This window comes from Haliotis rubra, unplaced genomic scaffold (assembly GCF_003918875.1).
Source record: "Haliotis rubra isolate DU_JTF1 unplaced genomic scaffold, ASM391887v1 Scf957, whole genome shotgun sequence".
Lineage (NCBI taxonomy): Eukaryota > Metazoa > Mollusca > Gastropoda > Lepetellida > Haliotidae > Haliotis > Haliotis rubra.
Genome location: NW_025767698.1, coordinates 61,762 through 80,310, shown reverse-complemented (window position 1 = coordinate 80,310; position 18,549 = coordinate 61,762). Strand labels below are relative to the sequence as shown.

Here is an 18,549-nt window from a genome sequence, read left to right as displayed (position 1 = left end):
GCTCCAAGGGACATAACGCTTTGGGGTTCCCTTGAACACGTGTTCGGCCGATAGACGTCGAGAGAGTCGATTTAATGCAACCTTACATTAATTCATTTGAACTTTTTAAATTTAGTATTGTAATCTAAATGCGTATTTTATTGTGTGTGTGTGTGTGTGTGTGTGTGTGTGTGTGTGAATTATATACTGAGTCAAAAAAGAAACTTCACATTCTTTCTTCAGGGCACTATAAAAGAACGAGAGATGGTAGGATGGTTAAATTGTTATTATTTCATTGCTGATATCTGTGTGATGTACTCGATACACTGACAGTGCCATAATCAGTTCCATGAGCCTACACCGCCGTTCCAAAACATGAGTATACAGAATGTCAAGTCACAAGAATAAATATGCGAAATTGCGCAGTTCAATATCGTGTATGGCCGCCCCGCGCATTCACCACTGCCAAACACCGTCTCCTCATCGACTGTCTGATACTTGTGAATACGTGGTTGGGGATTCTGCGCCATTGCTCTTGCAAGGCAGCGCCAAGTTCCTGCAAATTCTGAGGTTGGTTCCTAAAACCACGAAGCCTTCCCCCAAGTGCATCCCAAACGTGCTCTATTAAGGTCAGGGGACCTCGAAAGCCAGTCCATGACGTTGATTCCAGCGTTTGGAAGGAAACACCTTTTCCACGGATGACCAGAAGTCGGGAACGGTTGTTCCCACAGAAAGCACCCCACACCATGCAACTTCCGCCCACGAATCTGTCGACTTCCTGTACACAACATTGGGCATACCGTTCACGACGTCGTCTCCAGACTCTATGCCTGCCGTCCGCGAATCTGAGGGTAAACCTGGATTCATCACTAAAGACGACTCGATTCCAGTCTCTCTGGGGCCATCGGAGGTGACGTTGGGCCCACAGCAGACGTTGAAGTTGATGAAACGGCGTCAATACTGGCCCACGATACGGACGTCGAAAATGGAGATTGGCAGCCCGCAACCGATTTCAAATGGTCTGTGAGGACAGTCGACCTCTAAACATCCGGCAGAAATCTGTCACGTAGGTGACGTAGGACGATTCGACGGTCTTCGCGTGACGTCACACGTGGACGACCTGACCTTGGGCGATCAGAAGTGGTGCCAGTTTGTTGTAGACGACCTCGCAAGTCATACACAGTACGACGGCTGCACCCCATTGCTCTTGCGACGTCAAAAACTGATCTTCCCCGCATGCAACATGCCAACGGCACGTTCACGTTGCACATTTGACAATCGTGGCATTTCAAGTACCGTTAGAAGTGTGGTTTAAAAGTGTGTTTTTTCAATTCTTGAGGCCAATGCAAACACGTGCATATGAAGAAAACATCGATGCGAAGATCATGTGATCGACTGCACGTGCAAAACCTGATTTGGCACTAACGTCATTTGCAAGACGAATGGATCGGTTTGCGTGGGTTTTGCTAACGTTTTTCTAGAGTCGAACGATAGGGATCCCGTTTCGGATACATAGATGTATCATCAGAGAAAAATTATTCATTATTTTTCAAATTACATTTTGTGAAGTTTCTTTTTTGACTCAGTATAGTATGACCAGAATTTATTGAGAGTTTTAGGAATATGTTTAATTGGATTTCCAGTATAAACAACCTTGACCAGCTATCAAGTGCTTTGTTTCATTCAAGAGAGACAACTCAGTTAATCCTTTTTCATTAGTTTCTGAAGAGTTATCCCCCTTTGTTTCCTGGTAGCAGACGACAGTAATCCTCAGTATGGATGATTTAGAGAAGAGGAAGTTGATTTTACAGTATTACAACAAGGACATCAGATCAGCTAAAGTGATTTCAAGTAGAACAGGCATCCCTTCGTCCACTGTTTATCGTGATATTGCAAATTGATATGGCATTGAGCACCAGGGAGGCGCAGGTAGGCCCAGAAAATTGACTGTCGGTGACAGGAGGCGGCTTGGTATTCTTGTTTCTAAAAACAAACGAAGGAGTTTAGAAGGCTGGATATGATTGATATAGGAACTGTGGCTGTCTGTAAGGAGACAATTAGAACTGAGCTGCATGCAATGGGTTGGCAGAAAAGTCCATCACCGATCATGAAACCTGAACAAAAGCAGCGAAGGTTGAACTGGTGCTTACAGCATAGAAATTTTAACAGGGACAATGTGATTTTCTCAGATGAAAGTTCTGTGTGGCTGTTTCCTAATACACTGAAATTCTGGACCAAACAAACTGAAAAACCTTTGTATCAGCGCCCAAAGTACAGTCCGAAATTTAACGTGTGGGGTGACATATCTGTTCTGTGTTAGGGGCAACGCCCCTCTGTGTATTTGAAGGGGATATGAACAGTGAGCAGTACACAGATATTCTCAAGGGACATTTACTTCCATCTGCTCACGTGTTCTATGGAAATGTTTGGATTTTCCAGCAGGAGAACGACCCAAAACATCGTTCAAAGCATTCACAGGCCTGGTTTCGGACCCAAAATATGACATTATTAGATTGGCCAAGCTATAGCCCTGACCTAAATCCAATAGAAAATGTTTGGGGACTTATGAAGGAAAGTGTCAATAAGAAAAATCTGACAAATATTGCTGAAATGAAAGAAGAGGTGGTCCGATATTGGGACCGCGACTTTCTAACTTCTTTGATCAGTAGTATGCCCCGCCGCATTGAAGCCTGCATTGCTGCCCATGTTGACTTGACAAAATACTAACTGTTCACCTGTCTTTGAATCTGGAGTTATATTCTGCTAATTTTCACATTTAATACGTGAGTAATGAGTGAAAAAAAAATATCAATAATTTCTGGTTGTACTGTGTATAATAGCTTCCTGAGGGCCGATAGTAGTATTGAGAGTAATGCATTACCTATTTTTGGACTGATTGACTGACTGAGTTTGGTTTTACGCCGCTTTTAGCAATATTCCAGCAGTATCACGGCGGGGGACACCAGAAATGGGCTTCACACATTGTACCCAAGTGGGGATTCGAACCCGGGTCTTCGGCGTGCCGAGCGACCGCTTTAACCACTAGGCTACCCCACCGCCCTTATTTTTGGAGAAGTCTGGTGTGATATAATGCCTTTAAATAGCATTAACAACTTTTCAGAAAAACTAAGTCTATGCAGGGGAACTCAAAGACTTTAACTGTAGCCACTAATTGGTGCCTCAGAGAAAGGTAAATTCTTGAAAACAGTACTCTACCACGAGCTAGGTTAGATTGTGCTTGCAACAAATCCATTTCAACCTCATCCCATCCAATTAGCAGACATCATTTAGTTGTATGAACATCATGCAAGTATTGCAACAAAAGAAATGGTGTCGTATTTATAGTTAAAGGCAAAATCATCACAACCCAAGCTTAATAGCATTTTTACACAGCAAGCACGAATCGAAACACTGGCCATTCAATGATACAATACCAAAAAACATTTTCTGTACTGATACAAAATTAATCATAATAAGCATATCAACTTTAGAACTTAAACAGATTCAGCAAACATGCATATACGAGTAGCTTTTGGTACCTGAAATCGAACCTTATGTTTGTTCTGGTGCTGAAATAATAAACTAACACTTTGATATGATATAGCGAGTTTTAATTTACCGGCACATTTCAGATTTTGTTGGTTTGTTGTTTAGAGCCACGCTCCACAATAGTCCAGCTACATGGAGGTAGTATGTTCATCCAATGATCAAAATCATGAACATTTATCTAAGTAATTGGGTTACGCACGATGCCATGTTTCAGCCAAGTCAGCTAGCCTGACCACTCGATTTTAATATCTGCATCAATGAGAGAAAGGAAAACAGTAATTACCGGTATATGAGTCGCTGTCTTGCTCCTCAGCCAAACAGCGACTACCCTGTCACTAGGAACAAGTTATCACTCAATCCTACAGTCGGATGATACAGGACTCAGTCTCTGCCACACAAACTGAATGATGATGGGGTACGAAGAAGTACACTTGCACAATTAATCTCTTGATCTTAGTTTAGTTGGCGCTATCGCTTGTTGTGGCAAGTATTTGACACTGAGAAATCTTCACTGGGCAATCATAGAATATATCTGCCTCAGTGGCGGATCCAAGGGGGTTCAGGGGGTTCGACCCCCCCCCCCCCCTTTTGAAAATGACTTAAGACCACATTGAAAACAAAAATATTGCGTTGGCGGATTCAAGGGGTTCAGGTTTTTTTAACCCCTGACACTCCCCACCCCCACCCCTTCAAAAATTCTGGATCCGCCCATGTGCCCAACTATCATCTGTTAGCCAGAAGTCTAATGTAAAGTCCATCCCATCTATAAGCTTGTGGTGCAGCATCGTTCACTGGTCACGCAAAGGACCTGTTTCAACTCCCAACAAGGGTACAATATGTGTGCCCTTCCGTGATATTGCTGGAACATTACTAATAACGGAGTACAATCATATTCAGTCATTCACTTTCGGTTCATTCAAGCTGAACTAAAACTTCAGCTACTTAATTGTTAATTGTTGGTTCACCCGTGAAGATCCGGATTAGAATTGATCTTCAGTAACTTGCTGTATGAGGCGACTAGCGGGATCGGGTGGTCTGGCTCGCTGACTTGGTTGACACTTGTCATCGTATCTCAGTTGTCTATATAGATGCTCATGTTGTTGATCACTGGATTGTCTGAACTAGACTCGATTATTTACAGACCGCTGCCATAAAGCTGGAATATTGATAATCTAAACTCACTCACACACTATTTGTTGGTTCTGTGATCGTTTGTCAGTGTGATGATTTTATGACTCTTCGCTGACTTTGAACAAAACTTCCTTGATCTCTGCTCTGTTCATATCTACTTCCTATCGCTATCTTTGGCTTCCATTATCTTTGTGTCTGAAGCGTTTGTGGAAGCCACACTGGGCATGAGTAGTGAACAGCAATGCAAGTGACGTAACTCATTCATGATCATTGTCATTCGTCACCAATCGCCCCTTTCCGTAACCTCCAAGAAAACGGCTTGTCCCGGAATAACCCGAGTTGGTCAAGACTGGTTCTGCTTTTCATGCGTCAATATGAAATCCTTCCAGAAGGGCACGAGTCGCTATTCGGTGTGTCACGGAATAACACGAGTTGGTCAAGAATGGTTCTGCTGTTCATGCGTCAATATGAAATCCTTCCAGAAGGGCACGAGTCGCTATTCGGTGTGTCACGGAATAACACGAGTTGGTCAAGAATGGTTCTGCTGTTCATGCGTCTATATGAAATCCTTCCAGAAGGGCACGAGTCGCTATTCGGTGTGTCACGGAATAACACGAGTTGGTGAGAAATAGAACGTCATGTTATGTCTTAATGCTCCTAACCGATGGTAATAGACGGACTATGTATCGATTCGATCCTTAACCTGGCTTAAGTGGTACAGCGAAATCGAGAAAGCCGCTTGTCTGGGAAAACACTGTGCGTGGTATTGTGGCAAAACGTTTAACATAAACAGGTAACAAAACCTCAAAGCTGTTTATGATATCTTTGTAACTGCACCGAGGTCACAGGCTTGTCCATATTTGTCCAGTTTACGCACGGCGTCTTTGAATTTCAAATGGTTATAGTCTGTTTGCAGTGAAAACGTACCGATGAATTTCACTTTAAACAAAAAAGTAAATCAAATAAAGTGAAATTAAGATTGCGAATCCTCATAATTTTACCTTGCCAATTGAACATTTAAATCTCAGAATTTTATTCATCTTAGGATAAAAGTTGTTTAACAAATGATCATAGTTTCAAATCGCTATTGTTGGTTTGTATTACTCGTGTTGTAATCCCTATTTCAGAACGATGCGGTTGGGTAGCCTAGTGGTTAAAGCGTTCTCTCGTCACGCCGAAGAACCGGTTTCTATTCCCCACATGGGCATAATATGTGAATCTCATTTCTGGTGTCCCCAGCCTTAGATTGATGGAATGTTGATAAAGCGACACAAAACCACACTCAACCACTCTATTTCAGAACATGACACATAGCTTATAACGTAAGCATCGCTCACAAAGTGAGTAAAGGGATTATCATCAATGAACAGGTCATAACAAAGGCTATAGCAAGCAGGGTTCGAGATTTGATAAGAAATACTCTAGATTGAGCACCTCGTGTATGTACTACTGAGACTGAAGGGTTGTTTTCATTGAGCAATGTGTACCCTTGGGTGTGTCACAGTGTGCGGAATAGTTTCCAAATTTTGCTAGCCATGTCCGGCTAGCTATGTTTGAAGGTTACTGGCCAACAAAATACTTCTCTTGCCCGAAATTTGAATATAGACACGGGTTTCATTATTAAGCTGCTAATATGATGAACATGTTTATAAATCCTTAATCTTCCATGTCAAAATGACCCCATGAAAATTCACCAGCCAGTCGGGCTAGTAACTGAGGTAACTGAGGTAGTAACTAGTTACTGCCTTGCCTGGATTTTTACTAGCCACGAGCTAGCGGGCCAGTGACTATTTCGCACACTTGTGTGTAATCTTGCGTATTATTGTGATCATTACATGCTACAATGTTACTACACAGCATCTCTGTCGATTGAGAAGATGAATGCACTGGTCAAGGCAAAGGTTCCAGGAAGCTGGGTTCGAGTCTTGATCGGAAATTCCCTGTGTTATTTTAAAGCAGAATGTGTTCACTTGTACCCATGGTGTGTCTTGGGTCATCCCTATCTAAAATCTTTCAAAGCAGTAACATCAAACGTCTGTGATAAATACTGGGTCGTTGGAAGATATGCGTGAAGTGAGTGAGTGAGTTTAGGTTTACGTCACTTTTAGCAATGTTCCAGCAATATCACAGAGGGGGACCCCATAAAAGGGCTTCACACATTGTGCCCATTGGGGGAATCGATCCCGGGTCTTCGGCGTGACAAGCGAACGCTTTAACCACTAGGCCACCCAACTACACCTGATATGCGTGGACGTGGTTGTAGATTAACTTTATCCATCACTGCATCCCACGACAGGCTCATGACCTTTCAGCCACCATGACGAGAGATGCCTTCAACAAAAGTCAACTGTACCTTTGTTGTCGAGCAACATTCCAGTAGCCACAGCCTTCGGTGTTTACATTACAACTTACCAGTGACAATCGAACATTCTTTTTCTAAACGTTGATTGCTCAAAAGTTGTTTCATCAGATTTACAAAATTGAAAACAAGTTTTAATACATTTAACAGTGTACGTGTCGAGGACATATCCAATCTTATGTGGCACAATCGATAGCCAATGAAATTTCCTTGTTTGACTTACACCTTGCGCGCCCCATGTTCTTCGAGTGGGCCCTTACCGCCTTTGGGCCTTTGGAGGCCGCAGGACACGTTCATTATTATGAAAACCCCGTGACATTTTCAGTTTCATAGCGATTCAGAATCACATGCTATGATATAGTCGGAATCGTATGATGAATTCAGATATTAGCAGAGATCCGTAGGCTTATGAAAACAGTTTTGCCACGTGCATTTTCAATACGGCCAACCTCTTAACTTCTGTTTCAGATATAAAGAACGCCCATTATTGGAATTAACGTCTTGCTTATGATTGTGATGACACCGTCTTTTCGACATTTATAAAAATAAACAGATGGAAAAAAATATAGTAAACATTTTGTAATAGGATTTGGCAAAACATGTTCTCAAAACATATCGAGCCTAAAGAGTCGCAAAAATAATAATGTATGTAATCGATATCTGATGTTGGTGATTGATCAACACATTCTCCTGATATAGTCAGAATCGTATAGTCGACTCTCGTTTAACAGATGTGTCTAACGAACGTGGAAATAGCTTTGTCGTTAGTATTTACCTACATATATACCGATATGTGAATATCAAACATATAAAATACTGAGTGAATATGACAGTAAACACGTGCAGTGCTGGACATATCACCCACATCGTTGAGTGAATATGAAAGTAAACATGTGCAGTGCTGAACATAACACCCACATCATTGAGTGAATATGAAAGTAAACATGTGCAGTGTTGGACATATCGCCCACATCGTTGAGTGAATATGAAAGTAAACATGTGCAGTGCTGGACATATCACCCACATCGTTGAGTGAATATGAAAGTAAACATATGCAGTGCTGGACATAACACCCACATCGTTGAGTGAATATGAAAGTAAACATGTGCAGTGCTGGACATATCGCCCACATCGTTGAGTGAATATGAAAGTAAACATGTGCAGCGCTGGACATAGCACCCACATCGTTGCTGAATATGAAAGTAAACATATCAGCCCCCACATCGTTGAGTGAATATGAAAGTAAACATGTGCAGTGCTGGACATATCGCCCACATCGTTGAGTGAATATGAAAGTAAACATGTGCAGCGCTGGACATAGCACCCACATCGTTGAGTGAATATGAAAGTAAATATGTGCAGTGCTGGATATAACACTCACATCATTGAGTGAATATGAAAGTAAACATGTGCAATACGGGATATATCACCTTCATCCATCGTTGAGTGAATAAACTAAACAAGAGCAATACTGGATATATCACCTGAGTCGTTAAGTGAATATGATAGTAAACATGTGCAGTGCTGGACGTATCGCCCACATCATTGAGTGAATATGAAAGTAAACATATGCAGTGCTGGATATAACACGAGCATTTTCAATACGCCCAACCTCTTAACTTCTGTTTCAGATATAAAGAACACCCATTATTGGAATTAACGTCTTGCTTATGATTTTGATGACACCGTCTTTTCGACATTTATAAAAATAAACAGATGGAAAAAATATAGTAAACATTTTGTAATGGGATTTGGCAAAAAATGTTCTCAAAACATATCGAGCCTAAAGAGTCGCAAAAATAATAATGTATGTTATCGCCATCTCAAGTTGGTGATTGGTCAAGACATTTTCCTGATATAATATGGAATAACATGTGCAGTGCTGGACATAACACCCACATCATTGAGTGAATATGAAAGTAAACATGTGCAGTGCTGGACATATCGCCCATATCGTTGAGTGAATAGGAAAGTAAACATGTGCAGTGCTGGACATATCACCCACATCGTTGAGTGAATATGAAAGTAAATATGTGCAGTGCTGGATATAACACCCACATCATTGAGTGAATATGAAAGTAAACATGTGCAGTGCTGTACATATCGCCCACATCGTTGAGTGAATATGAAAGTAAACATGTGCAGTGCTGGACATATCGCCCACATCGTTGAGTGAATATGAAAGTAAACATGTGCAATACGGGATATATCACCTTCATCCATCGTTGAGTGAATAAACTAAACAAGAGCAAAACTGGATATATCACCTGAGTCGTTAAGTGAATATGATAGTATACATGTGCAGTGCTGGTCATATCGCCCACATCAATGAGTGAATATGAGAGTAAACATGTGCAGTGTTGGACATATCGCCCACATCGTTGAGTGAATATGAAAGTAAACATGTGCAATACGGGGACATATCGCCCGCATCATTGATATATATATGCACCTGCATGGTTGAGTGAATATGATAGTAAGCGTGTGCTGAACTGTATATATATCACCTGCATGGTTGAGTGAATATGATAGTAAACGTGTGCTGTACTGTATATATATGCACCTGCATGGTTGAGTAAATATGATAGTAAACGTGTGCTGTACTGTGTATATATCACCTGCATGGTTGAGCGAATATGTATATATATCACCTCCATGGTTGAGTGTATATGATAGTAAACGTGTGCTGTACTCGTATATATATCACCTGCATGGTTTGAGTGAATATGATAGTAAACGTGTGCTGTACTTGTATATATATCATCTGCATGGTTGAGTGAATATGATAGTAAACGTGTGCTGTACTGTATATATATCACCTGCATGGTTGAGTGAATATGATAGTAAACGTGTGCTGTACTGTGTATATATCACCTGCATGGTTGAGTGAATATGTATATATATCACCAGCATGGTTGAGTGAATATGATAGTAAACGTGTGCTGTACTGTGTATATATCACCTGCATGGTTGAGTGAATATGTATATATATCACCAGCATGGTTGAGTGAATATGATAGTAAACGTGTGCTGTACTGTATATATATCACCTGCATGGTTGTGTGGATATGATAGTAAACGTGTGCTGTACTGTATATATATCACCTGCATGGTTGAGTGAATATGATAGTAAACGTGTGCTGTACTGTATATATATTACCTGCATGGTTGAGTGAATATGATAGTAAACGTGTGCTGTACTGTATGTACTGCATATATATAATATCAAAATGCATCTTTTGAGTGAATATGATAGTATACGTGCTGAACTGTATATATATATCACCTGCATGGTTGAATATGATAGTAAACATGTGCTGTGCTGCATTGTATATATATCGTGAACACATCATGTCTAGCACTGCTGTGGTACTTTGTATCAAAACATTTTCAGTCAGACATACGTGCTATACAGGGGAGTTAAGGCTGATTCTGTCTATTTAATGATATCGCTATGTTCAAGGATTTCAATGTTGCAGTTAAATAATAATATTACGTCAGTAAAAGAAGAAAAGGATAGTTGTTTTGTGGAAAATGGATCTGTCATTGGCAGACCATGATTTCAGAGATCCTGGTTCTTGAATAAAATAATGAATCAAATCATACTAAGCTTACCATCAAAATAGCGCCGGTGTGAAACTTGTTTTATTTCTACACTCCTGTTCAACACATGTGACATGTGATCCAGTGTGATCCAGTGTGATCCAGTGTGTGAGCTGATGTTTTATGTGGTATATCAGTGTCACCAAGTTGTTGGTGTCTCATGCAACGACGTGCCAACAGCATATCGTAGGGCAACGTCACCTTTGTCACAATGCAATTCATATTGCATATATAACATATCACATGGCTTTGTGCTTCCTTAATATCGTATTATTGACATTCGATTTTTTTATTAAAAACGATTGAATGACTTTTAATAGAAAAATCGATATATCGTACTGGTAGAACTGCATTTTCACAGTGTTGTTGTGGTTTTTTATCTGCATGGAATCTGTGCCTGCCCGAAGCGGTAGACCAGTAGACTGTGACAGCATGAATGTTGGACAGTACCTCCTAGGGACGCTTAACATATCTCTTTATCCCCTCCCCCCGGGGGAACCATATCTCTCGTTCCATCCACCCACCCAGCCGTGAACTGATTACCCAGAACCGGAGAGAGAGCGATTTATTTGCTTGTGAGGCCATACGACCTACAGTACAAAATAGTACATAATATAGTTATTGAGTTACCAAATGTGTACATAGTATGTATCGAAGAAACGAGTTTGCTAACAGTGTTCTGCAAAATAAACGTATTTCAAATATGTCACAGAGTTGTTGATGATATTAATATCAGAGGATGTACAGAGACTTTGACTGGAGACGTAATGCCCACTTGATGACTTTAAACATATTTGCATACAAGACCATACAACCTACAGTACAACATAGTACATAATATAGTTGTTGAGTTACCAGATGTGTACATAGTATGTATCGAAGAAACGAGTTTGCTAACAATCTTCGCAGAGTTAAGACATTTAAAAATAGAAAATTCAGAGTTAACGTATTTAAAACTAATAGAAAATTCACAGAGTTACAACATAGTACAAAATGTTAATGATATTATGGATCGAAGAAACGAGTAACAATCTGTGGATGTATCCAAAGATGTACATAGAAGATGTATAGAGACTGAATGGAGACGTAATGCCCACTTGATGTCTTTGGACATATTTGCATATAGACAATACGACCTACAATATAAAAAATAATACATAGTATGGTTCTTGAGTTACCAAATGAGTACATAGTATGGGATCGAAGAAACGTGTTTGCTAACAATGTTTCTCAGAATAAACATATTTCAAATATTTCACAAAGTTGTTAATGATATTAATTTCTACGGATGTACAGAGACTTTGAATGGAGACGTTGTGTCCACTTGTTGTTTTTGGAATAAGATGTTGCCGAAAACTCTCATAAAACTTGCAGTTGTATATAACATGAGCTTCATCTTCAACAGCTTTACAATGCTTACATAATGCAACATTGTCATTGACAGTAGCAAGACCTTCCCTGATTAACTGAATACCGAGTATATTACATCCTGATCTAAACATTGTAAAAATACGTTTATTATCATTACTAATATTAGACAGGAGATATTTTTCACAGTTCAGCAAAGATTTATGAGAGTAGTAAAAGCACAGTGATTTGCTGTCAAGAAGAGATGAATGCCACTCTTGGTGGAAACAATCGTTAATTCTTTCAATAAATTTACATATAAATATCTTTGGATCACCAACAGATTGTGTGTTCCATACAATTCCAAACCCATGTCTAAACAATAAATGCTTTACATAACTTGCCCGTGTTGGGCGTTTTCTAGATTCAATTGACAATAAAAATCGATAACATTGATAAGGGTATCTATCTGGGTGCATGTGTAATAATCTTATCCAATATTTGATGCATTTTACAAAGTAGACATTTGACAGATGGGGTCGTCCGCTTTCCCCATAAGCAACAGCATTAGGAGATCTGTAACCAATTTGTAACACGAATTTGCAAAACTTACGATGGATAATTTCAATATTCTCTCTTTTTTGAAAACCCCAGATCTCAGCGCCATATGTAAGAATTGGAACAATCTTCTTATCAAAAATATAGAAAGCATCAGAAAAGCACATATTATACCGCCTTATCAATAAATTAACAGGCCAAAGTGCTTTACTAGGTTGTTCAGAGAGGTTTTTACATGCTCTCGTCCATAAGACCAAGATACTTATAGACATTCACAGTTTCCATTGGTGTACCATTATACAGCCATTTTTCATGCTCTGATAGAGGGCCACCCATCTTAAAAACAATAATTTTACTTTTATCAATGTTAATTAATATCCATACCCCATTTGTAAGAATACATATTTAAAGCATCAAGATGACGCTGAAGTTTAACTACAGAGTCAGCAACCAAAATCAGATCATCTGCAAACAACAGTGCAATAAAGTTTAACATATTTTCGGATATAAATATACCGTCCTGAAATTTATTTTCTAATGACAGTTTGAGTTCATTAATGAACAAAGAAAACAGCACAGGGCTGAGGACACAACCTTGACGAACTCCACAGGAGCTATCAAAATATTCAGTTAATTTTCTACCAAAATCATAAGATACAGTGGCTTTAAGCATTTCTGTACATATTTTGTATCAAAGTAAAAAAATTACCATGGATTCCGTTTTGTAAAAGAACATATAATAATTTGTGCCTGTTTACCATATCAAAGGCCTTACAAAAATCTATGAAAGCAACATATAGTTTACCTCCTTTACGAGTAATATATTTCTGAACAATAGCCTGAAAATAAAGATACTGTCAACAGTCGAGTGATCCTTTTAAAGCCTCCTTTTGTTATTCACCAACCAGTTCACAGAACTCTAAATAATACTCCAGTCTTTTATTCAAAGCTGTAGAAAAATTTTGCTTATCACATTTGATAAAAATTCCTCTAAAATTATTCGGATTAGTGGCCTTTTTATGTAGTGGCATAATAATCCAGTAGACCAAGATGTAGGTTAGTATCCAGTGTGTAATATCTTATGAAAGATTATAATTAAATATGGCACAAGGACACCTTCAGCAGTTTTAAAACATTCTGCTGGGATACCATCATCACCCGGGGATTTGTAACATTTCAAATTTCTCATAGCATTAATAACAGCCTGATCGTTAAAGTCTATTGAAAGAATATCATCTTCAAAACAACATTCTGTACATGTATTACAGTCATGATTGTTTAAGTAAGCTTTGATGTCCTCTGCCATCATCAGGTTGTTTAGGATTTAATAAGTTCTTGAAGTAATCAGGCCATACTGAAGGGCAGTTGACAGACTCAGATGAACGATTTGTAATATACTTTTTCACAAGACGCCAAAACACAGTACAGTCACTGGAGTTTGCCGTATCATGTACAGCTTGAATTATTGAATGTTTATAACGCTCTTTCTTGGCTCTACAGGTATTTAAAGTTATTTCTGCTGCACTTATACCGGTTATAGTTTTCTTTACCGGACTGTTTTCTAAACATATTTAGACATCTGCATTTTTCTCTCTTGAGAGTACGACATTGCTCATCAAACTAATCGGGCTGTCCTTTAGCAGGAATAGAATTCGGTTGAATACATTATCATTTCACTTCCTCATGTTTGAAATATACACTGTAGAATATCAAATGCTTTATCAATATCAACATGTAACATGTCAATAAACTTATTAAACATATCCGTTGAACTATTCCCTTCTGCATACAATGAACTGATAAAAACAACAGATTAGAGCACTCCAGCTACCATTGCTAATTAATCTCATCAGCCATGTATATTTTGTTTCTGCCTCTAGGACCATTGGCTTCCTATTGTCACTACATTATTACCACCTTGCCTTGTTGTTGTTGTTAATCCCCCTCATTCAGTCCTACATGTTGTTATTACTGAATCTCTGTTGATGTATATAAGTCTGTTCTCAAAGCTGCAGTACTTCACTTTGCTTGACAACGGTATAAGAATCCATACCGAAACGTCGCATCATATATAATGTTGTGCCAAGTTATCCATAAAACAATCTTACTCTTCTTATGAAACGGTTTAAAGTATCTATACCGAAACGTCGCTTTTGGACAATAAAAAGTTGATCATCCATTAAGACATGTCATTCATGTTTAGAAGATAAGTACGAGTGCTCAGGATGTAAAACAAGTATCATATTATCGTATATACGATGACAATGTAGAATGTAGTCATGTCTATTTGGTAAGTTCGAGTATTAACTCGTGATACTAAGCGCGTTAGGTGTCATACTACAAAGTTCATACTGAACATCCCTCAACTAGTAGTGGTGAGTTTAAGTTTGACGCCGCTTTTAGCAATATTCCAGCAATATCACAGCGTGGGGCACCAGAAATGGGCTTCATATATTGTACCCATGGGGGAATCGAATCCGGGTCTTCGAAGCGTGACGAGTTTAATCGCTTTAACCACTAGGCTACCCCACTGCCCCTAAAGGTATCAGTAGATTCACTTGGCACTATTCTCAAATTGTGAAGATCAGGGTTAGAATTGATATTCAGTAACCCATGCTTGTCGTAAGAGTCGACTAACGGGATCGGGTAGTCAGGCTCGCTGACTTGGTCGACACATGTCAACGTATCCCAATTGTGTAGATCGAGGCTCATGATGTTGATCACAGGATTATCTGGGTCCAGACTCGATTATTTACAGACCGCCGCCATATAGCTGGGATATTGCTGAGTTCGGCGTTAAACAACAAACCAGCCGACCAAACATGTGTTGCCGACCTGTGATAAAACCGGTACGTACTGCACATATGTATAACCCATGGTTATCTCAAGGAAAATGATGCAAATGAAAATTCACTTTAATGTAAGTACTCTGTGCTCTTTAAAAATGGCTCGAACACTTTCCACAAACTCCAAATTATCTGAACTGGGGTCACATGTGCGCACAGGTTCAACACATTATTGCAAGAAGCGGTACTTTAAAGATGAAGCGTTCTCCATTCTGTATTTCGTTAAAACTTTTTAATGATAAAACATTTAATTTCTATTTTTGTCGTTCCAGTACGTGTATTTTAGCAAGACTTCTATCACCATGGGAACCGAGAACAAAGATATCGCTTTGAGGCGTGATTCGGCAGTGATCGTGGTTAAAGTGCCCGGAGGCATAGGTAGGTCATTGACACAGTTCGATCCGTGTCAGTATAAGACAGATAACTATTGATCGTGGAATCCCAATCCCAATATGATCACTCCAAATAGAGTTTTATTTTAGTTTATCAAGTTTGAAGAAAAATGAATTATGCATTAACTTGCATTTGGTATTAATGGGAACATTACCAATTTGGAGTCTTAATGGAGAACGTTCACCAATTTGGAGTCTAAACTCCCTGAGAAAACACCCCCCTTACTCTTGAGCAAATCATTAACACACAAACACAAGTTACGGACGCCGTGGTCACGCGCTCATGACCTCTAGGTGGCGATGTAGGTTGCCTGAAGCATGTCATAAACAAATCCTTAGCGACTTCTTTCTCTCACTGTACTATCAACCATCTGCAGCTGATTACATAGCTCTCGGTTCAATATCTTAGTCTTTCAGTGTTAACATTTTGGACATTTTCCGTCGTAGGATTTCCTTAATGATCAATTTGACATTGACCTTGAAATATCTGTGACCTCTGAGTGAGATGGTCGCCTTTAATGTACTCGTATATCCGCATCCGTGATTAAGAACCAATTCGTAAAAAAATAAGAATCCTAGAATGACAGAAACGACCTTGTAAGAGCTGGTACCTCCATGAAAATACATCCTTTCTGTCCTATACACATGCAGAAGATGTATTTCAGAACAATTCACTAAAACATAAGAATTACGCAAAATGTAATTATATATAATAATAACGAATAATAGATGCGTCGTGTGTAAATACTGGTCCTTACATGAAAGTACGTCCCTTATGTCCTGTAAATCGGGTGAGCCGTACAAGCGGCTCCTGCTCATCTGGTGACGTCAACAAATGGCGGTTCTCTGTTGTAGTGTTCAAGAGGAGTACGTCGATGTATCTGAACGTCGTAGCCCCACACAAGCCTATCCGGCCTACTCTCGTGGAAGAAGACGAGGAGGATATCATGCGTAAGTAGACGATATAATGTCGGCTATAGAATTTTGGCAACGGTAGAATTTGTGAGTCAATTTGGAACATCGCCGCTTCAACAGTATTAAGTCGTACAGTCACAGTCATTTATGGTTTCCGCTTACCACTTTAATGGGATCATGAAAACGGTTCGATTGTGTCTGTGAGGTATCGGGGTAATCCTTAGCTTCGAACCCGCACCCAGCGCATCCACGAACATTTCGACCACCATTTGACCTATCAATAACAGGACACCAGATTACCATAATATAATGAGTTGGTAAAATTTAACGCCGCATATAACAATATTCCAGCAATATCACGACGAGGAAAATTCAGAAATGAGTTTTCACACGTTGTGCTGGTGTGGGGAATCGATTCCGGGGTTCAGCACGAAAGGCGAACGTGTTAATCACCTGCCTAGCCCAATGCCCCATTTTCCTAAGGTGTCCAACGCGTCCGGTGAGGTGTTAGAACAACGCCATGTCAGTATATTACACGGTTAACTTATCTACTAAATAGCTTCACAGATCATGACGACAAGCGTAAGAGGTGATAATATATATGTTTCAATATTCAGCCGAAGGTTCCAAGTTCACTCTGTACGGCGACGATGACTACGTCCCTTCCGAGCGCATCCAGGAACTCCTCAACAGTGTAACCGACATCAAACATCGGGCACACAAAGTCTTCTCCGAGATGGACGTGCTCAAGAAACGGGGAGAGTAGAGAGAAGTAGCGAGGTGAGCTGAGACAAACATCTAGACTAAGAAGCACCAAACTAGACATAGTAAGACAGTGATGCTTGCTGACATAATTACTGGGTTAAAAGTAACTACACACGATTCAGTTAATGTTAATGTGAGGCTTAGATGCTTCTTTGGTATAAAACACCTAGATGAATCCTGTGTTTCGATTCCCAATCATACGTTTCGCGCTACCTTGTCCATCTTGTAACCATGGTGACTGTTTTAGATGGGTCAAGTACGAGGAGAAGATGGAGGATGGGGGAGAACGCTGATGCAAGCCCTATGTGGCATCATTATCCATGCACCATCTTGTTGAAATTAGGAGGCAGTTGATGGACAGCGTCATGCACCTCGATACCGAGGCCTACTCCATCTCGCAAGTCGTCTGTACGTCGTCACGTCAGTTGTTGAACTGACCCATACACTCTCAGCATCTGTAGTAACTGGCCATAGGGAGATAATACACGATACTACCAACGGGATAAAGATTAAAACGGGTCTGGGTTCTGGGGAAAATTAAATATTCAAATCCCGAAGACATCTTTTTTAGACTTTGAAATAACAGCTATCGTGTATAATGATCAAACATTACCCTAATTACACATAAACTACTAAAACTTGATTTGGGCAACAATCGTGGAGCAGTGTCTGCTGCTCTTGGTTCCTCTTGATGATCTATATTCCCATTAATTGCAGAAAAGTTTCTCGACGAGTGGATAAAACTAGGTCAGCTTGACCCACTTCTCCGTCAACAACTGCGGACGTTACTGCTAAAGCAACATCGACATGGCGCCGAGAAGGGAGAGAAGAAGAAGATCAGGGGCGACATGAACCGAGCAGCGTCAACCAACAGTAAGTCATTATTGTACCTATTGGAACAGATTCCAAATCATCATTAAGTGACACAAGTCCACACAAAATAGACTCATGACCTGGAATATCCAGAGAGTCCAAACCATGATTAAGCAATGATTCTGGGTTATAATAGTCCTAGCACTCTGTCAAGATGAGAACTGATCACGTGCAGTGGTAACATAGCTGGAATAACACTTTGGACCGCCTTTAAGGTTACCCTGTGTTTCAT

The 18,549-nt window shown here is 39.9% G+C and overlaps 1 protein-coding gene across 1 annotated transcript; it reads left to right on the top strand.

Moving 5' to 3' along the window:
- The first annotated feature begins 15,666 nt into the window (after window positions 1-15,666).
- Window positions 15,667-18,304, top strand: LOC124265017. Its single transcript, XM_046699802.1, has 5 exons — window positions 15,667-15,750; window positions 16,620-16,715; window positions 17,297-17,459; window positions 17,692-17,852; window positions 18,162-18,304. The coding sequence occupies exons 1-3, from the start codon at window positions 15,675-15,677 to the stop codon at window positions 17,443-17,445; spliced, it is 321 nt and encodes a 106-aa protein (XP_046555758.1). The 5' UTR covers window positions 15,667-15,674; the 3' UTR covers window positions 17,446-17,459; window positions 17,692-17,852; window positions 18,162-18,304.
- The last annotated feature ends 245 nt before the right edge of the window (window positions 18,305-18,549 follow it).

Bases quoted from the DNA above. Each gene is read 5' to 3' on its own strand.
- LOC124265017 (XM_046699802.1), top strand. From the start codon at position 15,675: ATGGGAACCGAGAACAAAGATATCGCTTTGAGGCGTGATTCGGCAGTG. The intron at 15,751-16,619 runs GTAGGTCATTGA...TCTCTGTTGTAG, and splicing joins TAAAGTGCCCGGAGGCATAG to TGTTCAAGAGGAGTACGTCG. The intron at 16,716-17,296 runs GTAAGTAGACGA...TTCAATATTCAG, and splicing joins AGACGAGGAGGATATCATGC to CCGAAGGTTCCAAGTTCACT.